Source organism: Lepidochelys kempii, chromosome 3 (genome assembly GCF_965140265.1).
Source record: "Lepidochelys kempii isolate rLepKem1 chromosome 3, rLepKem1.hap2, whole genome shotgun sequence".
NCBI lineage: Eukaryota > Metazoa > Chordata > Testudines > Cheloniidae > Lepidochelys > Lepidochelys kempii.
Window position 1 is genome coordinate 109,692,014 of NC_133258.1, and position 12,963 is coordinate 109,704,976.

At 40.5% G+C, this 12,963-nt stretch overlaps 1 protein-coding gene across 10 annotated transcripts in view; it reads left to right on the plus strand.

Annotated features, from left to right (window-relative positions):
* The window catches only part of UTRN (utrophin), a 587,482-nt gene that overhangs the window by 386,088 nt on the left and 188,431 nt on the right, over positions 1 to 12,963 (plus strand). For 9 of the 10 annotated variants that reach the window (XM_073337527.1, XM_073337525.1, XM_073337526.1 and 6 more), the window contains one exon: positions 2,649 to 2,805. In XM_073337527.1, coding sequence (XP_073193628.1) covers positions 2,649 to 2,805 — 157 coding nt within the window. Of the gene's footprint in view, positions 1 to 2,648; positions 2,806 to 5,620; positions 5,834 to 12,963 lie in introns of those variants that run through there. The other variant, XM_073337535.1, reaches the window with a different exon arrangement.

Sequence of the window (12,963 nt, forward strand, 5' to 3'; positions counted from 1 at the left end):
ATTGTCTAGACGTTGTAGGGAGGGCAGCTAGAGAACAGAAAATACTAGGTATATTGATGGTACAGTAGAAAGGCAGTGGCATGAGATTACACAACTGCCTGTTAAGTATTTAATCTTGGTTGAAGGTCCCATGTCAGGATAGCTTGGAATGGAGCAGAGGGAGAAATAAAGGAAACAGGAATGTCTACCATTATCAAGAGAGGTTTCAGAGTATGCATCCGATGAAGTGAGCTGTAGCTCACGAAAGCTTATGCTCAAAAAAATTGGTTAGTCTCTAAGGTGCCACAAGTACTCCTTTTCTTATTATCAAGAGAAATTACAGTGAGGGCATGCTTTTTAATTGCATTACTGCACAATACTGCAGAAACGAATCACTGACTCAGGCTTAATGTAGTAAATAGCCTGTGCCACCACTGTGTTTTCAGTAGGGCTGTTGATTAATTGTAATTAACTCGCGCGATTTAACTCAAAAAATTAATCGTGATAAATTGCGGTTTTAATTGCACTGTTAAACAATAGAATACCAATTTATATTTATTAAATATTTTGGATGTTTTTCTACATTTTTAAATATAAATTTTTCAATTACAACAGAGAATACAAAGTGTTCAGTGCTCACTTCATATTATTTTTATTACAGATATTTGCACGGTAAAAATAACAAACAAAAGAAATAGTATTTTTCAATTCGCCTCATACAAGTACCATAGTGCAATCTCTTTATGAATGAAACTGCAGCTTACAAATGTAGCTTTTTTTGGGTACCTAACTGCACTCAAAAAGAAAAAACAATGTAAAACTTTAGAACCTACATGTCCACTCAGTCCTACTTCTTGTTCAGCCAATCGCTAAGAGAAATACGTTTGTTTATATTTATGGGAGATAATGCTGCCCACGTCTTATTTACAATGTCACCTGAAAGTAAGAACAGACATTCACATGGCACTTTTGTAGCCAGCATCGCAAGGTATTTACATGCCAGATATGCTAAACATTCGTATGCTCCTTCATGCTTTGGCCACCATTCCAGAGGACATGCTTCCATGCTGATGACTCTCGTTAAAAAAAGTGTTAATTAAACTTGTGACTGAACTCCCTGGGGGAGTGTTTTACCCGCATTCTGCCATATATTTCATATTATAGCAGTCTCAGATGATGACCCAGCATGATGTTCGTTTTAAGAACACTTTCACTGCAGATTTGAAGGTACCAATGTGAGATTTCTAAAAATAGCTACAGCACTCACCCCAAGGTTTAAGAATCTGAAGTGCCTTCCAAAATCTGAGTGGGACGGGGTGTGGAGCATGCTTTCAGAAATTTTAAAAGAGCAACGCTATGATGCAGAAACTACAGAACCCAAACCACCAAAAAAGAAAATCAGCCTTCTGCTGGTGGCATCTAACTCAGATGATGAAAGTGAACATGCGTCGGTCTGCACTGATTTGGATCGTTATTGAGCAGAACCCATCATCATAGAATCATAGAATATCAGGGTTGGAAGGGACCCCAGAAGGTCATCTAGTCCAACCCCCTGCTCAAAGCAGGACCAATTCCCAGTTAAATCATCCCAGCCAGGGCTTTGTCAAGCCTGACCTTAAAAGAGAGAACAGATCAGCATGGACGCATGTCCTCACAAATGATGATTAAAGCATGAAGGGACATATGAATCTTTAGTGCATCTGGCATGTAAATGTCTTGCAACGCTGGCTACAACGGTGCCATGTGAATGCCTGTTCTCAATTTCAGGTGACATTGTAAACAAGAAGCAGGCAGCATTATCTCCTGCAAATGTAAACAGACTTGTTTGTGTGAGTAACTGGCTCAAGAATCAAGAAGTAAGTGCATGTGGACTTGTAGGCTCTAAAGTTGTACATTGTTTTATTTTTGAATGGAGTAATTTTTTGTACATAATTCTACATTTGTAAGTTCAACTTTCATTATAAAGAGATTGCACTACAGTACTTAAGTGAATTGAAAAATACTATTTTTTATTTTTACAGTGTAAATATTGATATTAAAAATATAAAGTGTGTAATTCTGTAATTGAAATCAATATATTTGAAAATGTGGAAAACATCCAAAATATTTATATAAATGGTATTCTATTATTGTTTAACAGCACGATTAATCATGGTTAATTTTTTTAATTGCTTAACAGCCCTACTTTTCAGCCATTCATAATTACTTAGTTCTGATGATTGCTGATTGCTGGTGTACATCATTTCTTTCAGCCTTGGAGATTTGGGCTCTTGGCATCAAAGATTTAAGTTTGCCTCAAAAGTTCAGAAATAGTGTATTTTGGTGCAAAGATTAGATGTATGTAATTTGTACACTACAAGTTCAGATTCATAACAGAGAGTGGGGATTTTCTTTCATCCCTCTCAGATATGCACTCTGCATTGTTTGAGGCAGATTCACACATCAGACAGACATTCGTCCACATTCTGTTCTCTCTCAGACTAATTTGCTTTTGCAGTGCAAAATGATTTAAAGTGGTGACTTTTAATGCACATTCAAGCAGTTATTTTGCATGTAGGTGTTAGGGACGTGTTCCTGTTCTAACAGGGACAAGTTTCTTCAAATAAAATGTAGTAGATTTTGGATATAGGGCAAGCCTCTGAGTAGGACACTGTTTTATCTTTTTGCAGGGCCCACTTGGAGGCAAGTGCAGAAAAATGGAACAGGCTGCTGACATCACTGGAAGAGCTAATCAAATGGCTGAATGTGAAAGATGAAGAGCTGAAAAAGCAGATGCCCATTGGAGGGGATGTTTCAACTTTACAGCAACAGTATGACCACTGTAAAGTGAGTTGGCTGCATTTAGAAACTAAATATATTAAAATAAAGGAATAAGCAGAAATAGATTTGAATTTCCCCTAATGATAAATCTTGAGAAGTGTACCTTTTTAAACCATGGCCACATTTTCTTACCAGATCAGAGTAATTTAGAAACTCTATTTAAAATTACATCAGAATGGTTTCTGATTTATATATTTTTACTGAAGAAAAACTTGGTCCATTTCCTGGTTTTCTTCATCTTCTAACAGGTAAGTCTATCATTCTGTGAGCAGAACTGATCAAGACCCTATAAAAATAAGAACTAAGCAAGAACTGTAAAACAATGTTGACTCTAAATTTAGTAGAATTATCTTAAAGGTTCTCCACATACTGTTAAATGGCCAGTATTGTTTTTTTCTGTTTAGTGGATAGTTTTGTTTTCAAAGACTCAGAACTGCTTACAAGCACAAAAAGAAAACTAGTTAGGCCTCACATTTTGTCATCTAGCTTTTCTGTGTTGTTTAGTGAATCCTAAAATATCTTGGTGTACATTAAAATATACACATACAAAAGCCTCAAAGTACAGTAAATATACTTATTAAACCAAATGTATCCTGGTAGTGAGCATTATAACTTTAATCATAATGTATATAACTTGTCAAATTGAGTAGTTCTGCACAATAACACACTGGTTTCTTTTCTATGACTGTTTAGTGGGGATGTAAATATTTTTCACATTCAATTTTTTGACCAAAAGAAAGATGCTCTGCCTTAGTAAGGTTTTTTGAGGGGCTTAGAGCTGCTAACTCCTAATAGGAAAATTAAAAAAAAATCTTTTTTGGTACCCTATGTATCTCTTCATGCATTCATTTTTAATAAAGGTATTTCCTTAAATACAGGATCTTTGTTTCATAACAGTTCATCTTCTCTGCCCGCACCACCTGGCCAAAAAAAGAAATAGAAATAAAATAATCATGCTGTTGCAGGAGCAACTTATGTGAATACTTTATGGTGATCAAACAGAGGGTTTTTTAAGATCAGATAGACAATAAAAGACTGGAGCAGATAAATATATATTTTAAAGTCTGTCAAACAGGTGTTAACTGTCTTCAAATGAACTTTAGCACATACTGTATGCTAGTACTACATGGAAAGCAAACCTTTAATATAACATTTAAAGATCTTAAATGCTTCACAAAAATGGGTGTTCTACCCAAAGATAGGAAAACTGAGGAACAAAGAAGTTAAGTGACTCATCCTAGGTACTAGTGAGATAGTGGCAACATGAAGGAGAAAACATCAAGACTCCATATTCCCTATCCTCTGCTTAAGGAGTAACTCTTTCACATTATGGGAGAGGGTGAAGCTAGGTATAGATTATGGAACACACCAAGTATATCTTTATAGAGATGCGGTTTTGGAGCATCCTTACCAATTGTTACACAATTGTTCATTTTCCAGAATTTAAATAATCTATTTAAAATGACAACAAAACCCCATTGTGGGCCAAATACTGTTTTTAAATGCAGATGTGCAGCTTCTGAGGGTATGTTTAGATGAACAGTTAGTATGAGGCAAGGTTCGGTGTAAACCTGCAGCACTCCAGCAAGCCGTGCACTAACTGTCCGTGTGGACCCTGTTGCCATGCACTGTGTGGGTGGACACAGCTGCTGTGCAGTAAAAGTTCCCTAGTATACTGCTGTTTGGGTTAAATAGGAGTCCCAGGCACAGCAGAATTTGACGCTGTCAGCTGAAATACGATGTCCAAGAACAATGTCTGGTTTTAGATTTGATTCTGAGCATTTTCTCACACCACCCAACAAAATGAAATGAACAGATTTCTTGTGTGTATGTATGATGTGTATATGTATGTATAAATAATTTTGAGTTGTAGGTTGAACCACTATTTTCTAACGTTTATCTTTGCTGGGAGGAAGAGATCCTTTAGTTAACATCCTGTCTTCTCATCCCACATGTATGTCATTGCACCTACCCAAGTGTGAACTATTTGGATGTGGTGTTTCACCTTCCTCTGTAGCATTGTCCATTGGTTACTGCCAGAGGGAGAAACCTAGATGAGATGCACCCAGTGATTTGATCCTCTATGGCAACACTTATGTTCCTATATTTAATAGGTACTGTATATTACTTCAGTATTACATCAAACAGAGCAATTGCTGTCTCTTCTATGAAAATCGAAAAAGATCTTTTTGCTGATTCTCTTCCTCCAACATATTTGACTTGTCCCTACTTAGGACGTGAAATGAAGAGGATCTCTTTTGATCAACTCTAAAAGGCTTATGCATGTGGTATTTCTCTTTTCTTCCTCAAGTAGTGTCCCTATGGATGCTCCACTTTAGGTGCACTTTAATCCTACACACAGGGATGCAACATGGGCTGCACATGCGAGTGGCAACTGTATAACGCTGTGCAGTCCAACTGCCCTCAGTTCCTTCTCAATTGCCCTTGATGTGGGATGGAATCTCTAGCAGAGACCTTGATGAGAGAATCTTTACTGCCTTTAGCAATGTAACAGTTTCTGTTAAAGGTTTATAGTTGATAGTTATTTCCATTTCTTACATTTTCCTGCCCCGCCTTTTTAAAAAAACTTCCTCTCTGTTACTCCTTAGGCTAGGATAGTATTTTTTTTCTATTTTCTTCCTTACACGGGGTTAGGACTGGATCCCCCAGGTTTAAGAGGTGCTAATCTTACCATGAGGCCATCCCCATAAGCAGCAGGCACTCACGGTGCATTCGTTGCTTGGGAGAGGGGCATATACCACAGATGTGCACTGACTACCTCAACTTCAAGACTTGGACCTGAAAAAAACAGGAGCTGTAATTAAAAATGTTAATGATGGCGTGTGCACTGCGGTCAGACTCAGACTGTGGCCCCAATATCTCTCCTTCACAGCGGTCACTGCCGGCACTGTCATCTGCCGCCCCGCGCTCGATGTGCACAGTAAAAAGAAAAGACTCTCACAAAGATGGCAAGAAATGGACCTTGAGCTCGCCTCTCAAGGAGCCATCCCAGGAAAAAGGGTCCCACCACAAGGTCAGTAGCCTCAACATCTTCCACAGTCAGACTCTGCTCTAGTGACTACCTGGGGACTTCCGGTACAGTCACTACTGATAAGTCCAAGAACCCTAAGAGGGCAGGACCACGGAAGATAGTACTAGCAAAGACAGGCCCAAAGCTGCACAGTTGGCACTGGCTGCTCCGACTAAACATGTGGGACCAAGTGCTTTGGCACCACCTTTTGGTGCCACCTACTGGTGAATTGGGAGAATGTAGACTAAGTTTGGCACCATCAGCATTGTCCTCACCAGTGCCTAGATCGGGGCGGCCAAACTTACTGACCCTCCGAGCCACATACAACAGTCTTCAGAAGTTCGAGAGCTGGGTACGCCTGCCGGGGCTCGGGGCTTCAGCACTGCAAGGTGCGTCTGCTGGGACCCTTAGCCCTGATGCTGCTGCTGTTGGTACAACAAGAATTCCATTCCTGAGAGACCTGATTGTCTCTGACACCCCAGAATTGCCACTCCTCCATACTGCACCAATCTCCTTCACCATGTAGGCCCTCCTCCCCCTTCTCCAGTGAGGAGGAGGAAGAAGATGAAGAGGTTTACACCATGCATTCCCCCCATGTGCCAGGGGACTGCACAATGCGAACCTTATACGCGCCCTCGGTATCAGGAGTCCAGAACCAACCCAGGATCTTGGTACACGCACTCCGTGGATGCCACCCTACATGCCTATCTCTCCACACTAGCCCTATTGGGACACTTGTGCTATGTAGAGGCAACACTTTCACAAACCGCCCATTAATCAGAAGGATCGACACCGGCACTCTCCTCCCAAACCTGAGGTAGAACCAACATCTCCTTGTCCTCGCCAGATAAGGCAATTATGCCACCACCTCCAACATCTGGTAATGATTTTAAACTATTTCAAGAACTGGTTTGTAGAATAGCAGACTCTCGCCAAATCCCCTTGGAGGAAGTGCAAGAATTACAGCACAAGCTGCTGGATATATTGCAGACTTCAACATAGACTAAAATCGCACTCCCGGTCAATGAGGCCTTATTGGACTCAGCCAAGGTGATCTGGCATACCCCAGCATTGATACCTCCTATGTGTAAGCAAGCGGACAAGAAGTACTATGTCCCCGCAAAGAAGTACTATGTCCCAAGAGTAGACAGACCTCAACATAGTCATCCACACCTCACCCATCCACCTCAAATCAACAGTTTTGAAAATTTGGTTGAGGCCCTGAGATGCTTCCCCCTGGATCACATGCTGCAACCACTGAAGATACTCCATTAATTTGGTAACCATATGATCCACTTCTACCCAATGTGGCAGAAGATCACCTCTGACAAGTGGGTGTTGGAAATCATCAGCAATGGGTACTCGATTCTGTTCCTCTCCCTTCTGCCTACCCAGCTCCCTACCTGCTCCCTCTTCAGGAACTCTTCCCATAAGCACCATCTGCGAAACTAAATAAATCACCTGCTATGGTTGGGTGCCATAGAAGCAGTCCCATTTTGACACAGAGGGAAAGGATTTTATTCCAAACACATCATAACGCAAAAGAAAAATGGCAGGTGGAGATTGATCCTAGATTTGAGAAACCTCAAGTTCGTGAAACAACCACTGTTCAGGATGGTCATGTTATCAACAATAATCCCAGCAGTGGAACAGGGGGACTGGTTCTCAGCCCTCGACCTCCAAGGCACATATTTCCATATCACCATACACCCTTCTCATAGGAAATTCCTAAGATTTGCCCTGGGGTCGGAACATTATCAGTACAAAGTGCCCTTTGGCCTTTCCACAGCACCCAGAGTGTTCTCCAAGGTTTTAACAGTGGTAGCAGCACACCTCTTTAAACAAGGAATTATAAAATCCCCATACCTAGACAATTGTCTAATCAAAGCTCCCTCTCGAGCTGACACGCTTGAAGACATTTGAAGAAGAATGGACCTTTTCTCAAGACTAGGCCTTGAAATAAACACATTAAAATCAACATTGACACCAGTACAACAACTGATATTTATTGGGCCCCACTCGCACTGGTAGTGGTGATCAAAGCCGCCTTACCAACCCACAGATTTGCCATGATAGTCTAATTACAACCGTACGAACCAGTCCGCAGCTGTCAGCCAGAACTTGTTTAAGATTGCTCAGTCGTATGTCAGCAACCACATTTGTGGTAAAACATGTCAAGTTACAGATGTGCTGCCTCCAGGTCTGGCTCCGTACAGTTTACTTATCACTCAGACACAGTCTGAATAAATCTTTCTCGATACCACTCAAAGTCAAGGACTTATTAGACTAGTGGATGAAACCCCGCAATGTCTACACAGGAGTCCCCTTCCTCCAGCCATCACCTTCCCTGATACTGACAACCAACATCTCCCTATTCATCTGAGGGGCATACCTACAGAACCATACAGCACAGGGCAAGTGGCCCCCCCATTAGAGTCAATGTTGCACATCAATCTCTAAGAGTTACTATTCAAAGTGCTACACAAGATGAAAGTGGAATGGGCCAGAGCCACCTTAATAGCCCCAACATGGCCCCGAAAAATATCGTTTCCTTACCTCTTGCACATTTGTCCACTGATAACCCTTCCACCAGCTCCATACCTCCTCTCCTCAGGACACAGGCCAAATTTACCATCTGAAACTGGAACTTCTGCATCTGAAGACATGGCTCCTCCATGGTTCCAAGCCCCTGAGATGACTTGTTCTGAAGGGCTAAAGGAGATCCTTTTAAATAGCAGACACTTAACTACACGCTATATGTACCTTCACAAAGAGAAAAGGTTCCAGACTTGGTGCGACAACATACATGTCTCAGCGCTGACTGCTCCTTTACCATTCATATTGGATTACATCCTAGAGCTCAAAAGGTCACAAGCTCCATTAAAGTACATCTTGCCACCATTACAACATTCCATTGTGAGTCATTTGGTATTTACTCACCCAATAACCTAACAATTCCTCAGGGACTTTCAAAACTTTTACCCAGAAGTCTGAGATTTCACCATATCTTGGGATCTCAGCCTATTCTTATGCTGCCTCACCAGCTCCCTGTTTGAACCCACGGCAACTTGTTGCTATATACACCTATCCATGAAGACAGCCCTTCTCGTAGCCATCACATCTGCTCAATGGGTAGGGGAAATAGGGGCCATCATGATGTACCCTCGTACACACTTTTCTTCCAAGGTAACGTCACTTAAAGACCATGTCCAAAGTTCCTACCCAAAGTTCCAACCTATTCACCTTCCGTCCTTCTTCCCCATGCCGCATGAAAATAAGCAAGAAGCCACATTGCACACCTTGGAAGGCCAGCGCTCTTCTAACATCTATCTCGAAAGAACTAAATCATTTAGAAAGGCATCATGACTATTTCTGTGTGTTGCAGAAAGATCAAGAGATCTGCCATATCCAAGCTGTCAAGGTACCTCCCCCATTCTGAACTCTAGGGTACATATGTGGGGACCTGCATGAAAACCGCCTAAGCTTACTTTTACCAGCTTAGGTTAAAACTTCCCCAAGGTACAAATTAATTTTATCCTTTGTCCTTGGAATATCCACTGCCAGCACCAAACTCTAACTGGGTTTACTGGGAAACGTAGTTTGGACACGTCTTTCCCCCCAAAATCCTCCCAACCCTTGCACCCCACTTCCTGGGAAAGGTTTGGTAAAAATCCTCACCAATTTGCATAGGTGACCACAGACCCAAATCCTTGGATCTGAGAACAATGAAAAAGCATTCAGTTTTCTTACAGGAAGACTTTTAATAGAAATAGAAGTAAATAGGAGTAAAGAAATCACCTCTGTAAAATCAGGATGGTAGATACCTTACAGGATAATTAGATTCAAAACATAGAGAATCCCTCTAGGCAAAACCTTAAGTTACAAAAAAGACACACAGACAGAAATAGTCATTCTATTCAGCACAATTCTTTTCTCAGCCATTTAAAGAAATCATAATCTAACACATACCTAGCTAGATTACTTACTAACGTTCTAAGACTCCATTCCTGTTCTATCCCCAGCAAAAACAGCATACCAACAGACACAGACCCTTTGCTTCTCTCCCTCCTCCCAGCTTTTGAAAGTATCTTGTCTCCTCATTGGTCATTTTGGTCAGGTGCCAGCGAGGTTACCTTTAGCTTCTTAATCCTTTGCAGGTGAGAGGATTTTTCCTCTGGCCAGGAGGGATTTTAAAGGGGTTTACCCTTCCCTTTATATTTGACACAAGCACACTCTCAAAATGGATTTCTGAGTGCATTCATCTCTGCTAATGGCAACATAATCTACAACTTCCACCAGGAACTCAAACACATTCTACCCAGTCGCTTTCCACTTCAGTAGCCTTCCTGAACAACGTGCCAATTAGGGATATTTATAGAGCCGTCACCTGGATGTCAGTGGACACGTTCGTACAACATTATGCAATCTCCCAGAACTCGGCGTTGGATACCCTGTGCTCTTTAACAAACCAACTCTGAAGCCCCAGCCTATCAACTTGGGGGTTTGCTCTACAATCACCCGTGCAGTAACTGATGTTTCCACCTCTTACACCAAATGTCTGCCTTTGTAAATGAACACCAAGGGATTCCATTTTATCACTCATCCTCAAGTCCTAATGTTGGGATCACTTGCCTTCCAGTTAAGGATGACATGATGGGTCTCCTTTTCGATTCCATCAGTGCCAATCCTTAATTGGCTAGAGGGTTTTCAGTGCAGAGGTGTGTGGCATGCTTTCCCCTTTCTCTGGGGCGAAGTATCTTTCCACAGTACTACTTGCAGCCCTCTTCTGATTTACAGAGCAAAACACTCAGGATTTGAACCTTGTTCTTCCAAATGCCAAATATTTAATATTTCTATTTTCTGACATATGCTCAGTGATTGGTTCTGTTTGTTGTGATTATAGTGAGGTTCGTGGGCATTTAGTTTAGAATTATGCTTTCATTGTCGCCATAAATATTGTAAACGTACAAATTAGAGTAAATCTTTGTTTATTAGCAATCTTTAAATTAAACCATTCAACTACATTCCCCATATTTATTGGTGGGTGTGCGTGCATGCTACAGAACAATTGATTTCCTTCAGCTTCTCTTTTGATTTTCTTTTCTCTTTGGTAAAACAAGCCAATTAAATTTCGCTAAATCTGACCAAGAGAAAATTACTTTTCAATGATATTCCTTCCACTTGTCAGCACTGGGAACCCTCGCGTTATTTTCGACCAGGAAATTTCTTTGCTTACCCTACCTCTTAGATTGTTAAATCTTCTAAACATTTCACATATCTGCAAGATTTACTTTTAATGCTACTAAACTCCTCAACCTCCTGTTTGTTGTTCCAGGCCCTGCTATTGTGCTCTCCTTGCTGGTCTTCCAAAAGTCTCTCTTCAGCAACTGCAGATCAGCCCAAAATCATACAGCATTTGCTTTGCCTTACTCTCACGTGCTGCCTCTTTTCCCTTCACTAGCTTCTTCTGTTGAGGTTGTTGATTTGAAATCGTCATTTAATGCCATCGACCAAACTGGTCAGTATTTCCTCCCTTTTTTTATTCCCACTTCTCCATGCCTGCCTTTTTGCTTCTTTCACTCATATTCACCCAGCCAGTTTACAAATCATTTTGCCACTGCCATTTAAAAATAGCAGTAAATCAGAGGGAGCTTTGCTAATGAATTTATTGGGGACAGGATTTCACCCCAGACTTTATCCACATTTAGCTCTTTGTAAACATCATCTTCTCTCAGTTCATTTTAATAAGTCCTGAATCTTTTCCTCATTGTAGTGTTGCTAATTCTAATGATTTGATACCCCTCTTCCTCCTTGTAAACCTAATATTTTGTTCTCACTCCAAAATGCCCGTTGTTGATTTATTTGTTCCTGTTTAATGCAATTTGCTTTATTGCTCTCTCCTTCTGTTAGCATTCCCCAGTGCTCAGCTTCAAAGGCACTATATATAAGTACAATATAATGTAATTTTAAATGTATGTTTGCTTGATTTATTTGTGTGCTACTGAGAAGTCTTAGGGTGGGAGGAAAGAAATGGATTGCAAATTAATTATAAATTTGGCTTTTGATTTTGATAACCGTGATCATGTCAATTTTTCTGAAGAAGATTTACATTCAAAGAGAATACATACTTGTATTACTCCCAGGAGTAAGGGCTGCAAAATCAAGACCACATTACTCAAATGAACAGGAGCCTTTTACAAGTGGAGTAATGTGTTGCACCAGGGTCCAGAAGTTCATTTTGCTTCTTTCAAAACAGCCCAAGGTGAATATTCCCAAAAATACTTTAAGTAAAGAAAAGTATATTAGTAATTTGAGAGGAATTAAAAGTAAATAAAAATGAGCAGTATAAAATATACCTAAGGCAAAGATTACATTCTGCCTCACATACTACTGAAAACTCAGATGTAATTTAACTCTTCTCTTAGGGGGTTATTTGCTGTGCCAGAAAGAAGTGTCAGAATGAAGGCAACTCACTTTTTAATTCCTATTTTACTACTCCATATTTCTCATTAATGCCAGTCTGTTTCAAGTCTGATTTCTCTTTCACTCTCTTGGCTCTTTCCCAGTCTTCCTTGTAACAGTTCATTTTAGGTTTTCAAAGAGTTATATGGTAATAGCACTTTTGTATAAAAATTCTGATAAATTACAGTGATCACATCAGAAGATGCTCCTAGTTCCTGATGTAGGCTCCATCTATGGCCTGGGACAAATCAGTCGACTTTTCTGCATCAGTTTCCCAATCTATAAAAGGAGGTTAATACTTACCAGTCTCATAAGGCTGTCTTGTGGAATAGCTACTTAATTTGTGCAAAGAGCTTTGAAGATGAAGAGTACAGTAACTCCTCACTTAATGTTGTAGTTATGTTCCTGAAAAATGCAACTTTAAGCAAAATGATGTTAAGCGAATCCGATTTCCCCTAAAGGATTAATGTAAATAGGGGGGTTAGGTCCCAGGGAAATTTTTTTCACCACACACACACACACACACACACACACGCAGTATAAGTTTTAAACAAACTGTTTAATACTGGTACACAGTGATGATTGTGAAGCTTGGTTGAGGTGGTGAAGTCAGAGGGTGGGGTATTTCCTAGGGAATGCCTTACTGCAAAATGATGAACTAGCAATCAGCT